This window comes from Schistocerca serialis, chromosome 3, assembly GCF_023864345.2.
Source record: "Schistocerca serialis cubense isolate TAMUIC-IGC-003099 chromosome 3, iqSchSeri2.2, whole genome shotgun sequence".
NCBI lineage: Eukaryota > Metazoa > Arthropoda > Insecta > Orthoptera > Acrididae > Schistocerca > Schistocerca serialis.
This window is the reverse complement of record NC_064640.1, coordinates 957,916,250-957,940,682: the sequence shown is the minus strand read 5'-3', so window position 1 is coordinate 957,940,682 and position 24,433 is coordinate 957,916,250. Positions and strand designations below refer to the sequence as shown.

The following is a 24,433-nucleotide window of genomic DNA, read 5'->3' as shown; positions in this document are numbered from 1 at the left end:
CGGCAGGTCTAGAGAGACTTCCTAGCACTCTCCCCAGTTGGACAACCGACTTTGCTAGCGATGGTTCACTGACAAAATACGCTCTCAGTTGCCGAGACGATAGTTAGCATAGCCTTAAGCTACGTCATTTGCTACGACCTAGCAAGGCGCCATTACCAGTTACTATTGATACTGTAAAACATGTACCGTCAAGAGCGACGCTCATCATGAATGGATTAAAGTTAAGTATTCCATCAGCTACGTCCGTTTTTCTAAAGTCTAATTTCCTTGTCCTGTTCCAGACCTCACGCCAGCCTGCGTGAGCTGAAACGTGGGCCTTTTGGATTCCTCTAGTAGCCGGTGTTGGCTCTCCTGCCAACCCACAACATTATCCATATGACCGTTCCAACATAAGGTGCTCGTAATTGTATTTAGTTGAGTTTATAGTCTTGAGATTCGCGTAATTTATCGTGTAACCGATATTTAATGAATTATTTTTAGTACTCACATAGTTTTTATTATTTAGGGTCAATTGCTACTTTTTACACCATACAGACATCTTGATTAAATCGTTTTGCAGTTTGTTTTGATCTTCTGACAACTTTAATGGCTGCTAAGATTGTCTTCTAAATCATTTGTGTAGGCCAACAACAGCCGACTGCCTAAGTATTTCCTTGGGGAACGCCAGATATCACTTACGTTTTACACCATGACCTTCTCTCTGTTAGTACGAACTGTGGCGTTTCTGGCAGGAAATCTCAAATCTATCTGCACAAGTGAGATGGTACTCCAGCCGGCCGAAGTGGCCGTGCCGTTAAAGGCGCTGCAGTCTGGAACCGCAAGACCGCTACGGTCGCAGGTTCGAATACTGCCTCGGGCATGGATGTTTGTGATGTCCTTAGGTTAGTTAGGTTTAACTAGTTCTAAGTTCAAGGGGACTAATGACTTCAGCAGTTGAGTCCCATAGTGCTCATAGCCATTTGAGATGGTACTCCAGAAGCACGCAGTTTGATTAGAATGATATCAAAAGCCTTCATGGAAATCTAGAAATATGGTATGAATTTGAGATTTCCTGCTCATAGCACTCAATTCGTGCGAATAAAGAGCTAGTTGTGTTGCACAAGAATGTTACTTTCTCAATACGTGGTGACGATGTGTCAATAAAATTTTTTCTCCGAGGTAATTCATAATGTTCTAACACAATATATCTTCCAAAACCATGCTGAAAATTACTGTCAGTTATTTGGGTCTGTAATTCACCAGGTTATTCTGATCAGATGAAGCGCCATCCATTTTTTGAACTTTTATCTTTTTTTGGTTCTAATAAAATCCCCATGTCATTCCAAGCATGTGTGTCAATTTGTACCTCTCTATCTACATTATTCCGTGATTTATTCAGTTTTCAAATTTATACTGACTTTTTGATCACCCGGTATTTCGCGTTTATTTTTAATGCTTTTGGATCATACGGCACTCAGTCCCGCTACAGCGCTGTGGTCATTCGCCGGCCGTTGTGACCGAGCGGTTCTAGGCGCTTCAGTCCGGATCCGCACACCTGCTATGGTCGCAGGTTCGAATCCTGCCTCGGGCATGGATGACTGTGATGACCTTAGGTTAGTTATGTTTAAGTAGTTCTAAGTCTAGGGGACTGATGACCTCAGATGTTAAGTCCTATAGTGCTGAGAGTGATTTGTGGGCAGAGAGGTGGCGCCTGATAGCATGGCACATGTGTTTCATGGGTTCCAGATCAGCTGAATTTGGAGGTCAAGACACGAATGTGAGTTCATAGTCGTGTTACTAAAACTACTGTAGCATGATTCTTGCCTCGTGACATGGGCAGTTAGACTGCTGGAAGATACCATTTCTGTCAGGGAAGATAACAAGCATAAGGGATACAGATGGTCCGCCACGATGATGACGTAGCACACAGCTGCCACGATGCCTCAGATGACAACGACAGGACCATTGAGAACTCAGATGCCCCCGTCAGTCTACGTCCGTGGCGCGGTGCCTGTGTTGAGCAGATATTCCAGACACGGCATCCACCTGGCAGAATAAAAAATTTGATTCCGTGGATCCATGGTTCACACTGGATGATCGTTCTGCCCACTCTAATCGTAACTGATTATTTCGTTGGGTCAATATGGCACACATAGTGTGGCAGCGCTGAATTGTGGGCTCAGAAATGCATGTTCCTACAACAGCATTGTATTCTATCGCTGATGTGCCCCATACCACTGTCTATCCTGCTTTACACAGCGGGCAGGCCTACAAGCAGATGTTGAAGGAAAAGGAGTCGACGTCCAGCACTTTCTCACCTGCTGGTGGTTTCACCATTCAGGAGCCATTTTCTCTAAGTGCTCCCGACAGCAGCACTCGAACAGCCGACCAGCTTTCGGAGGTGCTCGTCCCAAGACACTGAGCAGTAGCAGTTTTAGCAGTGTGTCCTTCACAAACTCAAATGTGTAATTTGATTTCCCCGTAGCATAGCTGGAATGATGCCCCATTTGCCTCTGCTCCTCCTGTATACTTTCCTTACTTCGTCTTGTGCCGACGACGCCACCAGGCAACATTCAAGCGCGCGGTGCGCTGTGCCCATAATGCTTCAGCTCATCAGTGTAAGCAGGGCGAATCAACTAAAACTTGCACCGCAAATGTTGCGGAAATAGGTGGTGCTGCTGACGTGCAGTTTTCACAGAACAGATTCGTAGTCAGGGGCTTGCATTGTTTGCCAATAAACAAATTGTAATAATATTTAGAAAGCGTATTTTTGCGCAAACCTGCACTTTTAAACTGAACAATGCCTATTGGTATTAACAAACTAAAAGCGGGGTAAATTAGAATGCCGATGGTGTTTGCTGCAGGATTCTAGTACGAGTCGTTTACGAGATATCGTATTTTGAAACATTCCCACACCGACACTACCTGCGGTAGCACACAATAAAAAACAACATAACTTCTTACATTACTTATATTGATTCTGACCAGTAACAACACTATTGACTATCACAGGTAGTATACAAAATGACCACCGGTAGTGGCAATACACCCTTCCAGTCTGGTATGGAACTACTCCAGTCTGGTATGGAACGACTGCTGCACACATGCTAGCATTTCGGCGGAGATGTTGGAGCAGGCTGCAGTAACACATCGTTGCGTATTATAGGGTGTAGTTGCTATGTTCTTGTAGACAGCGTCGCTCCGCTTTCCCTGCAGAAAAAAGTTTACAGGTGAACTTGCAAATAATTCATGAAGACAAGGCGTACTACTTCGTGATACAGGCTGGACAACCATCATGCTTGTATCACATGTTCCTCCTATTCTGCAGAGAACGTCTTCTAGGATCAGTGGGAGATGGTCTGTTAGGAGGCTGCGATACTCGTGTGTGTTCAGTGTCTTGTCTATAAAAAATGGGCCTATGAGCTGATGGTTCACTATACCACACCACAAGTTCACACTCCATGGATGCTACCAGTCCACCAGACGAAGCCAATAGGGATTGTCAACAGACCAATAGTGCATGTTTCGGCGGTTTACCTGGGCACGACTGGTAAATTTGGCTTCATCACGAAACAAGATGCATGATTCATCTGTACTATCCTGTCTTAATGCCTACGTATAGAAATTAACACAATTCTGACAACCGTTTCTACGCAGCTGTTAATGGAAAGAGATGTGACAGGCATGTAACCTATGTAGATGGAGTGTGTAGGACCCTCGCTTGACCCGTGCTAGTTTCTCATGCGATTCCAAACGAGCTAACCTGCGGATCAGCTGCAGCACCAGCTAGAACATTAATTTCCCCATCTTGTGTCGTGATTTGCTTCCTTCTACTACGTTGCTTATATGTTACACTACCACATTCACCTGGCTGGTTGAAGAGGTTGATAAATAATTGCCGAGATCGTTGACGTCTATAGGGGTATCTTGACGCATTAACTGTACAAGAAGGAACCGCATTCTCCCTATACTCTCCATACAAGATGAGCACGTGCTGGTTTTTCTGCATTGCTAAATCCTATCGTCCATTCACGACCTACTGCATCGACTGTCACACGAAAACTGACTAGCAGATCGCAGTGCGCTCAAGGAACACTCGAGCACACTCCAAGTAAATATAAGAACACGATACCTAGCAACTATACAGGTTGACTGGCACAGATAAGTGTCACCGTGGAAAATTTTCAATGCAGGAGGAACCTGTGGTACCAACACGGTGGCTGTGCAGCCTGCAGTGCACGTAATACTGCAGCATGTCCTCACGAACTGTTTCCATATCGATGAATTGGATATAGAGGACCTGTGCCTCGGTAGGCCCATTCCCCAGATCTGACGTCTATAAACTTTTTTCTATGGGGAAAGCTGAAAGACGATTTCTACAACGACATACCAACTGCACCCAGCTCCGACATCAGAAATGGTGGTGCGTCTGCAGCAGTCGTTCCATACCAGACTGGAAGCGTATATTTCCGATGCCAGTGATCACTTTGAACAACACCTGTGATGGTCAGTTGTCTCGTTACTGGTCAAACTCCACATAGCTAGTGTATACATCTGTTGTGTTCTTTAGTGTATGCTACCAAAGGCATTTGACAAATGCCTGTGTGTGAAGTTCTCAAAATGTCTCGTAAACGACTCGCACTAGAATCCTGCAACAAACACCACTGACATTCTGATTGATTTATCGTACTTTTAATTTGTCAGCGTCAGTATTAATTTTTCTATTTAAAAAAGTCTAAGTTTTCACAAACAATACACTTTCTAAATGTTATTACAATCTGTTTATTGTTTAACAGTACGAGCCCCTGACTGCGAGTCCAATCAATACCACTTTCCATTTCCGCAACATACGTGCTACAAGTTTTAGGTGATTTGCCCTGTGTACGACAGTGTGGCGACCGCTTTACGCGTTACCTGTTTGGTGATTGGTTCAAATGGCTCTGAGTACTATGGGTTAAAAAAATGGTTCTAATGGCTCTGAGCACTATGGGACTTAACATCTGAGGTCATCAGCCCCGTAGAACTTACAACTACTTAAACCTAACTAACCTAAGGACATCACACACATCCATGCCCGAGGCAGGATTCGAACCTGCAACCGTAGCAGTCGCGCGGTTCCGGACTGAAGCGCCTAGAACCGCTCGGCCAGGCCGGGCGGCACCTCTTTGGTGAGAGATTTCCCGTTAGTGTTTACATTACTTGCATCCCAGTAAGGAGTTTCCAGTATTGCGCTGCCTGAAACAGTAGCCTACGACGCCAGTGGGCTGAATCCCCGCCTGCTCTTGCGTGCAGGTGGTTCCGTAGCGTGCGCGGCCGGAGCGCGGCCGTGCCGCCGCCTGGCCAGAGCCGCGTGCGGCAGGTGGGCGGCAGCCTGTACGTGGGCGGCGCCCTGCTGCGGGACTCGGGCCGCTACGTCTGCGTAGTCAACAACTCGGTGGGCGTCGAGCGCGCTTCCACCGCGCTGCTCATCACCAGTGAGTAGACTTGCAGTCGCCCGTTGCGCAGCGCCACGCGGCCGCCTGCTGCGCCACGAGTTTCTAGTTTCTTTCTTTAGTGTTCCAGTCGTCTCGGAGCCTGATGTGGCCCGCCACGACAACTTGTGCTGTGCCAACCTCTCCGTCTCAAACTAGACTCATGACACTAAAGAACTAAAATGGCAACATATATGTAATTTGTATCTGTTCTTTCGGACATGTCCGAAAGGACAAAGCGAGACAGCCAATGATCTCTTCAGTGCAGATGCACTCCAGGCTCGACCTCTTACGGGACTTGGTGAAATGGCACGAGTAATGTGAGGTTAATGGGCAAAGGACACTACATTTTGTGCGGATAAGTTGAGAATTTGGGCCTGAGGGGAGCCGTGCTAGAGCAGTCGGTGCCACTGCAATGAGCACTGAGTACAGATGGCACAGTGATCAAAGCATCTGCCTAGTAAGCAGGAGATACGGGTTGGAGTCCCGGTCCTGCAGAAAGTTTCAACTTTGCCCCATTGATTTCGATCATTGCCCACTCGCAGCCAATGTCTGTGAGTCCTTTGTGTAAAACAGCAACGTATTTAACTCGCGAGCATCCGTGCCTTTAAAAGTTCCACGATCGCTGGGCGTCGAGCATTTTGCTCACACTCAACAGGCACCCTGAAACGTACCTAAACCTTGTATATTAATATATTTTTTGTTATTTTTATAATAAAACACTCATATTTTACTATTTAAAATATTTATTTCCAATACGAAACAATCGGTATACTTATATTGTTGGTAATAATCACGGGACAATTAAAATCGCCAGACTTCACTAACAAAAAAATTACAAAAAACAACTACTTCTCATTATTCAACTTTTGTCACATAATCTTCGTCATTCAGGGTGAAGAAAAGTTCTTGCACTCGGACTTCGCGGTACGATTTCTCACGTACTAGCAATACAAAAATGTCTGTCACAAAATTTCGTGCTGCGTATATGTCGGGCGGTAAACGGACGTCAAAGATTTGAAATCTGGCGACACTGTCATCACGTGTACGATAACTATCGCTGCCAGCAGTCCTGCGCAGTTGGCGCAGTAGATTGCGTTTTGGGTTATCATGCAGGAGATTCAGAGCTCGATTCTGGGTCGTGGCTTATTTGCTTTTATTTGCTGAATGTAGTCTGAGTCGTATGGTATCTGGGTCTTCCACAAAACATTTGCTGTTATGCATTATGAACACAGAAATGGATCTACAATCGATTTCATTGGTCAGCTTTAGAGAAGCCTTTTGCACGTCGTGGACGCGAATTGTTTCCCGCCACAGCATCTACCAGGTCCCAATCCGTTTTCTGTTTATCCTCCCCCAGTGGTACCATAGAGGTTATTTGCAAAGCACACTGTTAGTCCTGCTGGAGACATAAGACCCTAACGGAATGCAATGGACCTGAACGTGGCAAGAATAATAGTTGGTATTAATCGATGAGCCGTCGGGGGAGGCTAAACACAAAACAAGTTTGGAATCTAGTAGATGCAGTGGTGCAAAACAATTCATGGCGACGACATCCAAAAGGTTTCTTAAAAGCTGACCAATGAAAACGATTGTATTTCCGTTTCTGTGTTCGTAATACATAACTGCAAATGTTTTGTAGAAGACCCACTGTAGCTGCTGAATGACTATCAAGACGCCAGATACCGTACCACCCATAGTACTTTTAGCAAATACGAACCAATAAACCTCGATCCAGAATCGAAACCTCGACCTCCTGCATGCTAACACACAACACTATCCACTGCACTAACTGCACTGCACTGTATTACGTGCTGACAGAGGTAGTTTCCGTACACGTGATTACAGTGTTGTTCTAGGCGCTCAGTCCGGAACCGCGCGACTGCTACGGTCGCAGGTTCGAATCCTGCCTCGGGCATGGATGTGTGTGATGTCCTTAGGTTAGTTAGGTTTAAGTAGTTCTAAGTTCTAGGGGACTGATGACCACAGATGTTTAGTCCCATAGTGCTCAGAGCCATTTGAACCATTTGATTACAGTGTTGCCAGGTTGCCAATCTTTAACGTCCATTTCCTGCCACAAATACGCGCAGGACAAAAGTCTGTGACAGACATTTTTGCATTGCCAGTACGTGAGGAAGCGCGCTGTGAAGTCAGAGTGGGCGAATTTTTATTCACCCTGTGTATCTGTTGCCTTGCACAATATCACTTAATGTTGCAGTATGTTCATTACACAAATTTTTTTGACAATGAAGGCATGCATTTTTTGTCTTCCAATATTTTCATCTTGGACAGATTTGTGACATATGCCAGTGGGTTTTCCAGCGTCTGAAACTTCACTTTCATTGGTAAATCGTTTTATAACTTACTGTAGAGGATAAGGCAGATTTTGGATTATACTCCTATGCATGTCTCCTTCCAGGCACGCCATTTCTTTTTCCTTCTTGCCTATCCACCTATAAAAATACATAATAATGTTGATTTACTCATTTCACGTAATTATACTTTGTCATCTTAAATAATAGAAAACACAATAAACAAAGAGCAATAGACATAAAATTACATTTTAAAGAATATGAATAGCGAAATATACAGGGTGTTACAAAAAGGTACGGCCAAACTTTCAGGAAACATTCCTCACACACAAATAAAGAAAAGATATGTGGACATGTGTCCGGAAACGCTTAATATCCTTGTTAGAGCTCATTTTAGTATCGTCAGTGTGTACTGTACTTCCTCGATTCACCGCCAGTTGGCCCAATTGAAGTAAGGTAATGTTGACTTCGGTGCTTGTGTTGACATGCTACTCATTGCTCCACAAAAAAATGGTTCAAATGGCTCTGAGCACTATGCGACTGAGCTGCTTAGGTCATCAGTCGCCTAGAACTTAGAACTAATTAAACCTAACTAACCTAAGGACATCACACACATCCATGCCCGAGGCAGGATTCGAACCTGCGACCGTAGCGGTCGCGCGGTTCCTGACAGTAGCGCCTAGAGCCGCTCGGACACTTCGACCGGCCATTGCTCTACAGTACTAGCATCAAGCACATCAGTACGTAGTATCAACAGGTTAGTGTTCATCACGAACGTGGTTTTCAGTCAGTGCAATGTTTACAAATGCGGAGTTGGCAGATGCCCATTTGATGTATGGATTAGCACGGGGCAATAGCCGTGGCGCGGTACGTTTGTATCGAGACAGATTTCCAGAACGAAGGTGCCCCTACAGGAAGACTTTCTAAGCAATTGATCGGCGTCTTATGGAGCACGGAACATTCCAGCGTATGACTCGTGACTGGGGAAGACCTAGAACGACGAGGACACCTGCAATGGACGAGGCAATTCTTCGTGCAGTTGACGATAACGCTAATGTCAGCGTCAGAGAAGTTGCTGCTGCACAAGGCAACGTTGACCACGTCACTGTATGGAGAGTGCTACGGGAGAACCAGTTGTTTCCGTACCATGTACAGCGTGTGCAGGCACTATCAGCAGCTGATTGGCCTCCACGGGTACACTTCTGCGAATGGTTCATCCAACAATGTGTCAATCCTCATTTCAGTGCAAATGTTCTCTTTACGATGAGGCTTCATTCCAACGTGATCATATTGTAAATTTTCACAATCAACATGTGTGGGCTGACGAGAATCCGCACGCAATTGTGCGATCACGTCATCAACACAGATTTTCTGTGAAAGTTTGGGCAGGCATTGTTGGTGATGTCTTGATTGGGCCCCATGTTCTTCCACCTACGCTCAATGGAGCACGCTATCATGATTTCATACGGGATACTCTACCTGTGCTGCTAGAACATGTGCCTTTACAAGTACGACACAACATGTCGTTCATGCACGATGGAGCTCTTGCACATTTCAGTCGAAGTGTTCGTACGCTTCTCAACAACAGATTCGGTGACCGATGGATTGGTAGAGGCGGACCAATTCCATGGCCTCCACGCTCTCCTGACCTCAACCCTCTTGACTTTCATTTATGGGGGCATTTGAAAGCTTTTGACTACGCAACCCTGGTACCAAATGTAGAGACTCTTTGTGCTCGTATTGTGGACGGCTGTGATACAATACGCCATTCTCCAGGGCTGCATCAGCGCATCAGGGATTCCATGCGACGGAGGGTGGATGAATGTATCCTCGCTAACGGAGGACATTTTGAACATTGCCTGTAACAAAGTGTTTGAAGTCACGCTGGTAAGTTCTGTTGCTGTGTGTTTCCATTCCATGATTAATGTGATTTGAAGAGAAGTAATAAAATGAACTCTAACATGGAAAGTAAGCGTTTCCGGACACATGTCCACATAACATATTTTCTTTCTTTGTGTGTGAGAAATGTTTCCTGAAAGTTTAGCAGTACCTTTTTGTAACACCCTGTATACTTACGCCCGGACTCGCGGATGAGCTAAATGCCGCACGGCCAGGATCGGACCAACGGACTGACCTGTGACTGCTTACACAACAACAGTTTGTGCAGGCCAGGGGGCGTATAAAACACAGCTACCGACCGAACGAGAACCTTGTGGGCGTTACTGATAAAATTTCAAGTGTATTAAAATTTCTGTGAGCAAAATGCTCGTAGTACGAGTGCTCGCGGGTTGATTACACTGACTGACAAAAAAAAGTGAACACCCTGATTGAGAAGAGGATATTCAATGAAATTTCATGTATTGAGAGGGCATGGCGAAGTTAATTCAGTTTCTATAAAATCGAGTCAAATTTACAAAGAAGTTAGCAGTATGAGCCCACTTACCAGTGTGACGTTCCACCATCTCTGGCCTGGATGCACGAACTGACAGTGGCGGGCTGTTATCGTGTGCTAACGTTCTCCACCACCCTGTAAATATCGCACTAAAATTACGACACTTCTTTTCGAATGCGAGACGAAAATCGGACTAAAATTAAGCCATCTTTCTTCAAATGCGAACCGAAAATTGCACTAAAATTACGCTATTGCTCTTAGAATGCGTGCTGGTATGCAAATGAAATGGACATAACGTGTTTTGTAATGCTGTCTTGACGATAACTAGCAAAGTCAAAAGACTATGGCTCTATACTGAAAAAATGAATATATGAGGGACTGAGGGAATTTAGTATTAAGTGTTTTCCGTAGATGATCTGCTAAGGAGGCCCTTTGGCTGTAGACCTATTGAGGAGAAAATGAAAATTAAAGAGGTACTTACAAGTATTTCTAATGTAAATCTAATATCAAACAGACGTGGCTTAAGGCTCGCCGATTTGGCATATGTAAAAGTTAAAATTTCGAAATAGTTGCAGGATATTTTGATCAGCTTATTAATTGTTCAGAACCAATCTAGAAACTTGAACGCTCAAGCACTCTTGAAAATCTTGAAGAATATCTATCAAATGAATTGAAAAGTTATTAAAACCTTATAAAGCTAGTGTGGAAGACTCTGTTGGCTTCTACCAAATGTAAAAAAATTAGCTAAAATTAATCTTTCAGAAAACTTGCAAAATAGAAAAACTGCCAGGAGAGTGAAAGGTGATCTTGACACAGGGTGACAATTATTGAACTATGTTTAAAAAAAGAAAACGTAAATTTGTTACAAACTGCGGTGTGCACACACTTTATTCAACATGTAAACTACAGATATTAGGATTTAAGTTATGACATGTTCGATATGCCTGCAATCATTGGCGATGATGAAGTGGCGCAAAGGAATAGCAAAATTCTACATGACCCGCTGAAGTGTCCGAAAATCGATACTGTCGATGACCCCCTGAATGGCTGCTCCCAACTCAGCAATCGATTAGCGTTACTGTTCTTCACCTTTTCTTTAATATAGCCTCAGAAAAAGGAGTCGCAGGTGTTCAGATCCGGAGAATACGGCGGTCAATCGAGGCCCATGGCAGTGGCCTCTGGCTACCCCAAATCCAGAATGCGGTCCCCAAAGTGCTCGTCCAGGACATAAACACTCTCCTGCTTCGATGGGGTCGAGCTCCGTCTTGCATGAACTACACCTTGTCGAAATCATGGTCACTTTTTGCAATGGGGATGAAATAATCTTCCAAAACCTTTATGTACCATTCGGTAGTCACCGTGCCATCCAGAAATATCGCACCGATTATTCCGTGACTGGACACAGCATACAACATAGTCACCTGTTTAGGATGAAGAGACTTCTCGATCGCGAAATGCGGATTTTCAGTCCTGCAAATACACTAGTTTTACTTATTTACGAACCCATGAAAATGAAAGTGGGCTTCGTCGCTGAACCAAACCAAGCATGCACGTACTAATTCCCATCACGCTCCGCGGCCAACCGTGAGTTTGAACGTCCTAACGCAAACCGTTCAGAAGTTATGCCAATTTTATTTCATATAGTTCAATAACCCTCACCGTGTACAACCACTATATAAGAAAGGCAATAAACGAGGTTTTAACGACAACAGAGGAATTTCTTTGGAACCAGTTGCATGTAACATATTTTCCAAGTTTGTTTTAAAGAGAGTAGAAACAAAAAGTGGAGAATAATTTAGGTGAATGATGATGATGATGCCGTGTGGCTAGGGCCTCACGTCGGGTAGACCGTTCGCCTGGTGCAAGTCTTTCGAGTTGACGCAACTTCGGTGACTTTCGTGGCGATGGGGATGAAAGGATGATGATAAGGACAACACAACACCCAGTGCCTGAGCGGAGAAAATCTCCAACCCAGCCGGAAATCTAACCCGGGCCGTTAGGCATGCCATTCCGATGCGCTGACCACTCAGCTACCAGGGACGGACATTTAGGTGAAAATCAAGGTGGAATTCAGAAGGTCATATTCTAAAAGCGTGTCCAGAACAAATATTTAATCTTAAGTCAGTCATTTTAACAGATTACTGAATCCAAAAGGTCATACTCTAAAGGCTCCATTAACATGACTGCACTGTCGGCGACTGGCCTGACACGGGCATCATGAACAGCTTCGTGAACGACATTTTCGAGCGCATTGCGGCCGAGGCGTCTCGCCTGGCGCACTACAACAAAAAGCGCTCGACCATCACGTCTCGCGAGATCCAGACCGCTGTGTGGCTTTTGCTGCCTGGCGAGCTGGCCAAGCACGCTGTGAGCGAGGGCACGAAGGCGGTGACCAAGTACACGAGCTACAAGTAAGGAGGTGGCTCTGGAAGGAAGGAGAAGGCTCCTCCGTTGCCGCCGGAGCGTTATGGCGTAGGCGGGGAGGAGGCGAGAGCGGCAAAACGTGTGTGCTCACAGCTGTCTCACCACCAGTGGCGTAGCGTGAGGGGAGACTTTGAGACTTAGTGTCCCCTGTATTCGTGCTTAAGAAAGATCCAACAGTAATTCATAACAAAAATATTAACAACTTTCTACTAAGAGCACTAAATGTGCGAAGACATCAGTTTTGTAGCCCGCGCCGCCGCACCCTGAGTATTGGTGTGTCTGCCTGCTTCAGACTCGACTGCTCTCAGTCTCTGCCTCCCTTCCCTTACCTGGATGTGTGCGCCTGAGCGTTAGTGGCATTCTCGGCTCCCCTCCACTTTCCCTCTTCCACGAAGTCTGGTGCGCTGCACTTGCTAGCAGGTTCGATTCCTGTAGATACCAATGATTTTTATTTTAATTTTGGTTTATTCTTCGGGATGTTAAACCATTAATTATAAATGTATATATATTTACCCCTCCACTTTCCCTCTTCCACGAAGTCCGGTGCGCTGCACTTGCTAGCAGGTTCGATTCCTGTAGATACCAATGATTTTTATTTTAATTTTGGTTTATTCTTCGGGATGTTAAACCATTAATTATAAATGTATATATATTTAAACAGTTCGATTTACATATGTAAAATTAATATATTCAATTCAGTTAGGTTACTGCCATTGCAAGTCAAAGGGCTATAGGCCACCACATTGTAGACATTGGTATAATTAGGCATGATTCGATTGGTAAGTGTGTCCCAAAGGCGTTGTATCCTCTACTGAAGCAACGCGGAACACAACTGCCATAAATGGTCCTAGACAGTCTGGACACAGGTACCAGGATGCAGCTGACATCCGAGCTGGTGCCACACATGGTCTGTTGGGGACAGATATGGAGACCCTGCTGGTCACAGAAGTAATTTACAGCATGCAAACCGTTCATAGAAAGTAGTGCCATGTGTGGACGAGAGTTGACCTACGGAAATGTGACACCATGCCTGTGTCATACGAGTGGTAACATGTGAGGACACAGGATGCTTCCGAAATACTGTTGTTCAGAGTTCCTTCAGTCATTACCAGGCATAACGTGAAGTAATTCCCAATGACTTTCTACTCCATGACACCAGGAGTAAAGCCATTGTTCCTCTCCAAAACCTAGGATCTCACAACCAGGTCACCGACATATGCACCGTTGATGGAGAACCGTGATTCGTCACTGAACACAATGCGATGAGAATTGTCAGCAGTCTGTTCTTCCCAGTCACACACCACTCCAAACGCAGCTAATTCTCTAATCTGGGTGCTGCAATCTCTGACCAACGGTACAGGATGACACAGAATGTTGCAGGGAGTCTATTATTTGCTCCCAGATACCAGTCGCAGATGTGAAGGGTTTACAATGTGTTTGGTTCACCAACACAGCGATACTTTCTTTTGGTGGTAACATGTTGTCCATCTGAGTTTTGACTACGAGTATACCTGTCGTCGCATTCCCATGCAATCCAATGTGGAACCAATGTCACACTCGATTGTACCATAAATCCAGATATTGCACTATTTGGCCAGCTGTTCTATAGGCGACCCACAACGAGGCCCCTATCACTGTCAGGTGCTGGTAAAGTGGTCTCTCAAGAGTAAATGGCATCTCTGCATCCTTCAAAGTGATTACCAACAATCTGGCTGTGATCATATTCCTTACATTCCCTTACTAGAGCTGGTAACAACAGCAAACACTAACAATGCTATTGCACACTGATTGCTGTTCTACCTGCTACAGAAAACTGCAACTATAATCATTTACATACCCACTGTTAGTTTGTATGTGTCCGAAGTTACATTTACATCTAACCATGTCTTCTGGGTGCTTCACTTTTACGCAGTGTATTTATTGGTTCACATGAAGTTTTTGGGAAGTACTGAAAACGGAAGATGTGTCATGTATATGTGGAGGGGATTAGAGGAAAGAGGTGGGCAGATCCTTAAGTTCGTATGGGATTCGAGAGTATGGTGATGAAAAGACAGACAAGGAGAGAAGAAGTGATTGCCGCCTGAGGATTTGGGAGTAGTGATAGGATTTTGAATTTCAAACAGTTATTGCTGGAATACAATGCAGCACACCCTCGAGTTTGGATTTATACAACCATTCTCGTCAGGTGTTTCAGTTCTCGACTATGATTGGTGCATTTTATTTCACTTGACAGTTTCCGTTTTTAGGATTTTTACCTGTGAACATAGAGTGAGAGCAATTCTTTTCAGCACTGAATAAAGTGCAGAGACCCATAAGTGTAATACACGTACTTTCTGTGTGGTGGCAGCGCCGCTGTCAGCATATGTGGTGCCACAGCAGCAGACGGTGGACATGGGCCAGACTACAGAGCTTAATTGCTCCACAGAAGGCTATCCTCAGCTGGCCATCTCTTGGCTCAAGGATGGCCGACCACTGCACACCTCCAGCAGAGTGAAGCTGGTCACCCCACAGGTAAGGACGAGTGGACCTCTGGCATGACTTACCTCCAGGCTATACCTGCATTCTGAAAGTCGCTCTAATATGGATATTATGTCCAATCCTCCTGCACTAAATATCCATTACAAGCACAGCCACATCCTGTCACACTACTTATACCCTAGGAATTGAATACGACAGAATACCCAACATAAACTGTATACATTAGCTCCCCACCTACACAATCTGATCAAAAGTATCCACACACCTAGTACAGGACGTTAATATAAGATGTTTCTACCCTTAACCTTCATGGCAGCCAGAACTCTCCTTTTTTAGATAAATTTGGTTCTTGTAATTTTTCTTCAGATTCCATATATTTCTAAGGATAAACTCTTTCGTAATTATTAAATGTAATTGTTCATCTTTAAAAAAATTTGCTGTTTCTCTAAACTGTTCTTTTATAAGATTAGAAGATAATTTATCAGTACTAGAACCCATAAATTTAAACATATTCAAAATCTTATGTTATGCTCTCTTCAGAATTTTACTGAATGAAATACATTTCTGTTCATCATTTGGGATAACATACCTTCTTGATTATTTATTGCTAATCCTTGATAAACAAAGGAATGTCATAATTTGTTAAAACATGAATATAAACTGTAATAAATTTAATAATTCGGCTGCTCAGTTACAATCTTCATGTGCAACTTCTCGATATTTTTCTGTGAAATGACAATGATCTATTACTTTCTTCTGATTTAGTAAATTCTTTTTCACAAATAAAACAAGTTCTGTCGTCATTATCATTGGACCATTTCGATCACATATTTCAGCATTTTCTCTACATTGTTGTTTTAGCACTTCAATGAATTTTTCACTGCATCTTTACCTACATATATTACAGGTTAGGCATAATAACTAAATGAAAGCGTATATTTATTTGATATTTATTAATATAACCTTTTTCAGGATTTGGTTGACAGGTGTTAACATCTTTTAAAAGACATTCAAAATTAGTATAAATTACAAAATGTCCCCTTAATGAATTTTTATAATTTTGAAATTTAATTTTTTCACCTTCTACAGGAAGATCTGTATTTCATTCTTGATGTTCTTTACAATCACTTTCGAGATTGTCTAACATTCTTAAGAATAACAGTATTTTAAATATCCATAATTATGGTGAATTTGATGTTAATTTTAGTTGATTGTGAACTAATTAACCTTGATAGATGTTTTGTCTATCAATAATGATATTTATTTTCGTTTTGGTTTAAAATAAATTTGACCAGTTTTTATATTTTACTTTCTGTATGGGTAAGAAGATATACAACGAAATTTAATAGAAATATTTGACTTCTTTTCAAATTTTGGCATATGTGTTAACTGAACAGAAAATCAGAATTTTTTCTTTTCGAAAAATTTTTTCTAATTCTAAAACAATGTTGAATAAAGAAAACAATTTTCATCTTCATTTTTAACATTTATTACAGCTTTCTTTGTCTTTCATTTCTTTTGATAGATTGTCATAAGAAGAACCAGAAATTGGCTAGTGTCTATTAACACCTTATTCTAAACTATTTATATAAAATAAGGATCAACCAGATTTTTTCTTTGGCATTTGTTCAATTTAGTTAACTGTTTATTCGTATATTTTTGATAATAACCTTCTAAAACATTTGTTCTAAATAAAAGTAAAGTAAAACTTCATTACTTATTTTCAAATTAAATTCTTGTGTTTCATATAGTCTTTTAAAATTACTTTAAAGTTTCACATTAGCTCTAATCTGCCTTTTGTTTTAAAATATCCCTAAATTTAGTGACTACTTCTTTAATTTGTTTAAAGGTTCTTGCGGTTCAGTAATATTATCGACAGTATTAATTTTATAAATTATTATTCTAGATATAAATGCTGATGCTTTTCTCTTCATTCTTTTAGGTGAACTTAAAGGAACCATCATCACCTAGAAAATTGTAAACAGGAAAATTTTTCTGATAGTTTTTTAATTTAATTTCTTGATATTTAACTACTAGAATATTTTGAAAAGACTTGTCATTGTAAATATTACCCTCAGATCTTTTGATCAGATCGATTAATTAGTGTTAAATAAGTTTAGAATAATTTTTCAAATTTATCATTTTAAAATTTATTGAAGTCCATGTACAGATTTTTCATTCAATTGATTATCGTTATTATTAATGTTGTCCTCAGATCTGTCAATAAGTGTGATTAATTGTTTGTTTAGGTTGGGATAATTTTTAATTTTACATATTTCATGAATTTTTCTTAAAGATTTTTTTAGTCTTCATTATCAATATTCTCAATATTATCGAAAGAAGTTACAATAATATTGATTAATTTTTCTTTGCTAATTTTGGTATATTTGTTTAAATTTTTGTTTTGCAAATTGATCGAAGTTCTTTTATATTTTCTATCTTCGTTCTCTCTTGCTTCTTCCACATTAAAATAATCATTTAATCCTAAGACCTCTGGTGTAGTTACATCTGAAGAACTATTTTTTTCAATAATTCTCTATGTCAGAATAGCTTCATACACATTTTTCTTTACAATAGATTTCTAAGTTATGAAATAGTTCAGCTTTGGAGTACATTTTGTTTCGCTGTCATTTACATACAAAAAATTTCAGATTTTTAAAAATTAAAATGTTTATGTTAGAGATGGACCTTTCAGTTTTTAAATGAAAATTTCAATCTTTTGTATAGATGGACGACATTAGGCAGAACTCATTTACAAGGAAAAATTTATTAGGTTTTTTAAATTCTTTTAAATAAATGAGAATTTTGTTTATGGGTATAGATACACACGACCTTGGACAACTTCTTTATAAAGAAAAAATTTACTACATTTTTTAATAAAATGAAAATATCGTTATACAGGATCGAATTTTATTAGATTTTTTATTTTTTAAATAAAATGAAAATCTCATTCTTAGATATACATAGACGACGTTTTGTAGAACAAGTTCATCAAGAAAAAATTTATCTGATTTTTTAGTTTTTAAGAAAAATGGAAACTCAATTCATGATTATCGATAAATTTTTAGTTTGTGGAAACAGCAAAACTAAAATTTTCGTTTATATGAGGGAATTTTTAATGAACACGATCCATGCGCCAGAAATGGCATACATATACTACTCCATTGCTCTGACACTAGCATTAGCCAGACACGCGTATTATGATCCCATACGTAGGCTGCCATTAACACCATCGCACAAATGGCTTCGTATGCAGTGGTGGTATAAATAGCTGATGGAGGGCGACACATTGTGGTCAGTGGTTGTGCACTTCTGTAGATGACCATCATTGTCAAGTATGACGGCGTCCTTTGGGGAGGTCCCATTCTTCCAATGTGTTAGTGAGGGACAGCAATAGGGGGACAACCTTCGTGTCAGGCCACGTTGCATTGTTACCAAATTTATTCAAGATGGCGGCGATTACGTCATGCAAGATGGCGGCATGTGGACTTGGCAACATCGCATGACGTCATCCAAGATGGCGGATTTTGGTGGGAGAATAGTCCAATTGTGCTACGTCCACTAACCTAACCTCAAGAAAAAATGGCGCAAAGTTTGAATTATGGCACGAAAATAGCCCAATTGTGCTAAGTCCACTAACCTAAGCCTCCAGATGAAAAAAAAATGGAGGGAAGTTTGAATTCCGACAGGATAAAGCATGCAAAGACCGTACTTGTCTCTATTATTATTACTGATTATCATTCATTAACATTCATTATCATTCATTATCATTTATTAACATTCATTATCATTCATTGTCATTCATTATCTTCATTATCATTCATTATCATTTATTATCATTCATTATCATTTATTATTATAGGCCTACCTCCACTAGAATATTGCGCCAAATTCAAATTCCAACACGATATTCTCTCGAAAACTGTACTTCTATGTATTATTATCATTTACTATTTATTAAAAATGTCCTATTTTCTCGGTGAGAAAGCCATTCTCCTTACACCCATAACAAAAATCTATCACAAGTTCAAACCCACAACACCATAATTGATCACATGTACGAGCTTTCTCCATCACTTATCTTTTTTTTCACTGGTAGCCTATCATAATCGCATCAAATAGTAAACTGCACTTATAGTAACGTAATTCACATCCTTTGATTTTGCAGGGGGGAAGAGACTGAAGACTTTATTTCAAGCAGTACGGTCATCTCTTGTTCTCCAACACAGTCAGCACACACATCTTTGATATTGCAGTGCAGTCACCACGACGCCCGCACTCCAACTGAATTAGTTCAAATCCTCGCCACCCCGTGGTCAGCGAGCGGAGACACTGCCTATGCCTGTCACATGAGGCGGCCAGCCACTAGCGCGGGGGGCGAGCCCAGCGATCGCTCCCACATTGTAAACATGTTTTCGCTGCACGCTGGAACTTGTCGAGTTTGACGTCACAGCAGCCCCTCTCACCACGTGCATTCGTCGCCCGCACACGTTTTCCCGCCAAAATTGACTCCCTCAGAGCTGAATCACACAACGGTCGGCTGTTTCCCTGCAACACTTCCGGCACCATGTTCAAACCTGCCGATACCGACCTCACACAGCTGTTCGCCACGTGTCCCTGTGCGAGCGAGAACGCAGTGCTACACTTTTGGCGGCAAAGTTTGCTCGACACTGGAATCCGCCATGTCTATGTAACAGCACCTTTGACCGCACTTGAAGGCCCACTAATTGACTCGCTCTTGCGTACGCATAATACCTGTACAACTGCTGCACCACCGCCCCGCTTACGTCACACATCCTCCATACACTCGACGGACATAGCCTTCTGTAAATACCTGGAAAATGACTCTTTATTTCAGACATTACGGTCATGCAGGTGTGTCCCAACTGACTTCTCCATGGTCACACAGCGAAACTCCAGAGCGCAGCTGACGTACGTGCGGCCAGCTGAGCCCTCTCCCTGGCCGCCTGACGTCAAGCGGTTTACGGAGCCCGCATAGCCCACACGGCCAGCGCGCCACGTAGCGGCGGCGAGCGGCGCCACAAACGGTCGGCCACGCCCGCGAGCACTTAACACCAGACACGATGTTTCCTGTCGACCGCCTGCCATACAAAGGATACGTTTTGGCACCAGAGTTTGACCGACAGTGGAATCCACCATGACCATATAACAGCGCGTTTGCTTGTCGCGAGAACACTCGCTAATTCACTCTCACCACCCCGCTATATTAAATAATTCCATTTACAATTTCATATACATATGCAAACGTGTTCCTCTCCCTAATATCAACTACTTTTCGAGGACCAGAACGCCACCTCCTCCTCCTAGGAACCAGCGCCAAGTTTGAAATCTGCCAGTAAACAAAGTTCACTTGCACTTCCACCACCAACCTAAGAAAATTGTTTCAAACTAAGCTACCAGCGCTTAACTTCTTCCTACACGTTACTGGTAAACGGAATGTTTTTTCTACCAAGTTGGAAACTTCCTTGACGTCACAATGCATGATCGACCACGTGGCTCTGTCAGACAAAGAACGCTCTCACTAAGTTAACTGATCACCTGATTCTCATTATTCAGCCCATATGCTTCGATTATCTAATCCAGGATCTTAGCGAAAACACACATCCGTACACATGAGCCATCACGCGCACCTAGCTTAGTACCTCCGCAAGTGAATGTAACAAAGTCTGTATGACTATTTAATTAATCTGATCAATTAATTAACCTCTCTGATGCGGAAAACTGCCACGTCCACCTAGACTTGGAATCAATTTTCGCCACTGCTACACCCACCTGGACTTGAAATGAAATAGTTAAAGTCCCTACCGACCACCACATTCTTTTACCGACCCATGTTCGTTGGCTAACATGTACTAATGCTTGCTTTCGTTTACTAACGTGCACTAACGTGTACTAACCCACATTAACTTATATCACATTCTGTCTATACAAATAAGCCTAGCTTCAATTCTGATGGTCAGTTCGTGTTTCGCTACCAAACACAAGAAAATTGTGGCAAACGAAGCCACTAACCTAAGTCACCTGTGATGACTCAAAATCGTCTGCTTTGCCTCTCTCACACACCACGAGCGCGAGACCGCCCACATCACAGTCTGGGCCTTTACACTAGCGTCGGACATACTCCTGTATAAATATTCTAGCTAAACTATGACCCTAATACTGTTGTTCAATCCACATGGTCTAGCACATGGCCAGAGCACACCCCCAGTACCTAAGCCGAGAACATTGCTCACCCCATCTTTAGTTAACCGCTGAGAGAGACGGAGATATGCTGCAATCACATCCCTCGCGCTCTCGTAGCTACTCACCTCAGCAATTCGATCTAACACACCCTCCAAGTAGAAAAAATAACAACCAACTCGAACTCTCTCATATTCTATATAGTCCACAAATACTGAACGTACATTTTATTTACGCATCGAGTATGCCTATAACTCTCATACAAAAAACACTCTTCCTGATATACCTGGTGTCATGTTGCACAGTCGGCAGACACGCAAACAGCTCCTAATTTCAGTGCAGAATATCAAACTGCTCCTAATTAATGCATTACACATAACTGTAAGTCCGCAGTTCGTGGTCGTGCGGTAGCGTTCTCGCTTCCCACGCCCGGGTTCCCGGGTTAGATTCCCGGCGGGGTCAGGGATTTTCTCTGCCTCGTGATGACGGGGCGTTGTGTGCTGTCCTTAGGTTAGTTAGGTTCAAGTAGTTCTAAGTTCTAGGGGACTGATGACCATAGATGTTAAGTCCAATAGTGCTCGGAGCCATTTGAACCATTTGAACATAACTGTAAACACCATCAGTACTCGTAATCTGTCCAAATAACGCACAGCAAAGTAACTCAACACACGCTCGCAATCATCTTATCCCACATTAAGTCAGACGTCCGACAGCTCTCAATTCGCTCAAAGGCCTCTGTTCGACCCTTGGCCGGCCGCGGTGGTCTAGCGGTTCAGGCGCTCAGTCCGGAACCGCGGAACTGCTACGGTCGCAGGTTCGAATCCTGCCTCGGGCATGGATGTGTGTGATGTCCTTAGGTTAGTTAGGTTTAAGTAGTTCTAAGTCCTAGGGGACTGATGACCACAGATGTTAAGTCCCATAGTGCTCAGAGCCATTTGAACCATTTTTTTGTTCAACCCTTCAAACATGATGACAGCCTCACTCACACCTAACACCTGAGAAATTCATATCACCTACACGCCGAACATGACTATCCAAGCCAGGCCACGCTAGTCATCTGTCACCGTCCTAACTCAGTGCGGTCCAACACACATGTTAATGCCGCATTCCATTGCTTGCCGGCCTATATGCGACACATCTCCACCTTCACGTCTGTTGTCAGAATAGCCGAGAGCGTGTTCACACACACACCGTCCGCACACATCCCAGCGCTTCTCTCCACTCTCAATCTAAAACGATCATTTGAAAATTAAAAAAAAAATAAGAGCCCAGTCAACCTCTCCGAAATTGTATAGTGCTCCAAAACTACTTAACGCTCGCTTTCGTGTTTTCTAAGCTTATTTGTAAATTCAAATTCTTACCCTAACAGAACTTGTTCACCAAAATAATACTGAATGTGCTCCCCACCTCCTACCTTTCCAGCTCTCAACATACGCAAATGTTCTCAACCCTCCTATATCTCAGCACAACCGATTAATCATTCTTCTTCCTTCTTATCGAATTTACTGGCCTAATTTCCTAAGGACCTGTTATCAAAGTACCATCCCGCTTTTCTTTCTGATGCTTCCTGTGCTTACTTTTACAGAGATCGCTAAATTACCTCCACAGCCCCCCTGAATCTACACACACACACACACACACACACACACACACACACACACACACACACACACACACACACACACACACGGTCATCCTCTATATTCATCCCATAACATAAGCAATAGTAACTTTACAATCCATTATATACAAAACCTACACAATGCAAGCCACATTAACTTTACAATACTCACTAAATGCCCCAATTTTCTCAATTCCTAAGGAAGCACTGTGAACCTGGTCTTTCTTTCTACACACGCCCCACTCAGTGGTAATCAGCCCTTCTGCATCAACAGACGGAAGTCCCTCTCAGAACTGTTCCACAAATTCCGCGATCGCTTTCCCTCAACACAAATGCGTTACTCTCTCTTCTTCTTCTTTGCCTGCTCGCTTTTTTTTTTCTACAAACTTATCCAGACTCATAGACTACAAGAACACACAATTTTTTTTCTAAGTACAGCATCCTTTAAACCACTGAATAACTAGAAACAAACAGACCAAAAAAATTATATTCGCACTCTCGAATATCGAAGTCGTTGATCTCATTATACGTATACAGTCAAGTCTTACGATCGCGGCCTCATTTGATTGGCATTCCACAATGAGCTAAGTATCGGAAATACACTCTCTTGACCGCTGTTACTCTGGAAATATCTCTACCGTCCTTACGACTTCCTCTCTACTCGTCACATAACATAATCAATATTAACTTTATAGTGCAGTATATACAAACGCTACACAATGTAAACCACATTAACTTCACAATACAGTATATACACATTTGACACAAAACAGTGCACTTATCCAGTATATCTCTACAGCATGCGAAAAAAAAATATCCTATCCCTACAGCGTCATTATACAGCAATGCTCCCCAATCCTAGGAAAGCACCGTCAACCTGTTCTCTCTACACACCCGACACTCAGAGCAAATCTTCCCTCTTACATCAGCGGACCTAAGTCACCCTCAGACCTCTTTTTTACAAATTCGGTATCGTCCCCTCCTCAGCACAAACGCCTTACTCTCTCTCCTTCCTTATCTGTTCGCTTTTCTACAAACATCCTCAGACTCATAGACTGCAAGAACACATGTACTTTCTCCATAATATTACACCATTTTAGCTGTACTTCTCAATATCATGCACTAGGCTACACCCTCCCTATCACTAGTTCATCATAATTCCCAAGATATAGACTTCAAATTAATTTTCTACAAACGCCGAACCTTATCTATGTGCAGCATGCAGTAAACCACTGACTAACTAGAAACAAACATACGCAAAATGATATTTCCACTCTTGAATACCAGTTTCCGTCATGTAATATTTTCGAGATCTTGGCTATAATTTACACTTCAACTAAGGTCTGTCCTAGGTCTAGGGAACAGACAAGCATGTATCCAACACACCACAATCGATCTTCACTCTGCTAAATAAAGGAAGCAAATGTGCAGAAGTAGTCAACGGAACCATCTACATCCCATCTAATAACACTCCAACCCAAATCAATCATCTTCTCAAATTCTGACTTAATCACCAAAGCCGCCCAACACATAATATTACTTCGCTGTTCGGTCG

At 42.4% G+C, this 24,433-nt stretch overlaps 1 protein-coding gene across 1 annotated transcript in view; it reads left to right on the top strand.

Moving 5' to 3' along the window:
* Nucleotides 1-5,461, top strand: part of LOC126471343 (Down syndrome cell adhesion molecule-like protein Dscam2) — a 401,761-nt gene extending 396,300 nt beyond the window's left edge. Inside the window, exon 6 of the mRNA XM_050099464.1 lies at nucleotides 5,272-5,461. Within this exon, the coding sequence (XP_049955421.1) occupies nucleotides 5,272-5,461 (190 nt within the window). The remainder of the gene's footprint in view (nucleotides 1-5,271) is intronic.
* Nucleotides 5,462-24,433: the final 18,972 nt, after the last annotated feature.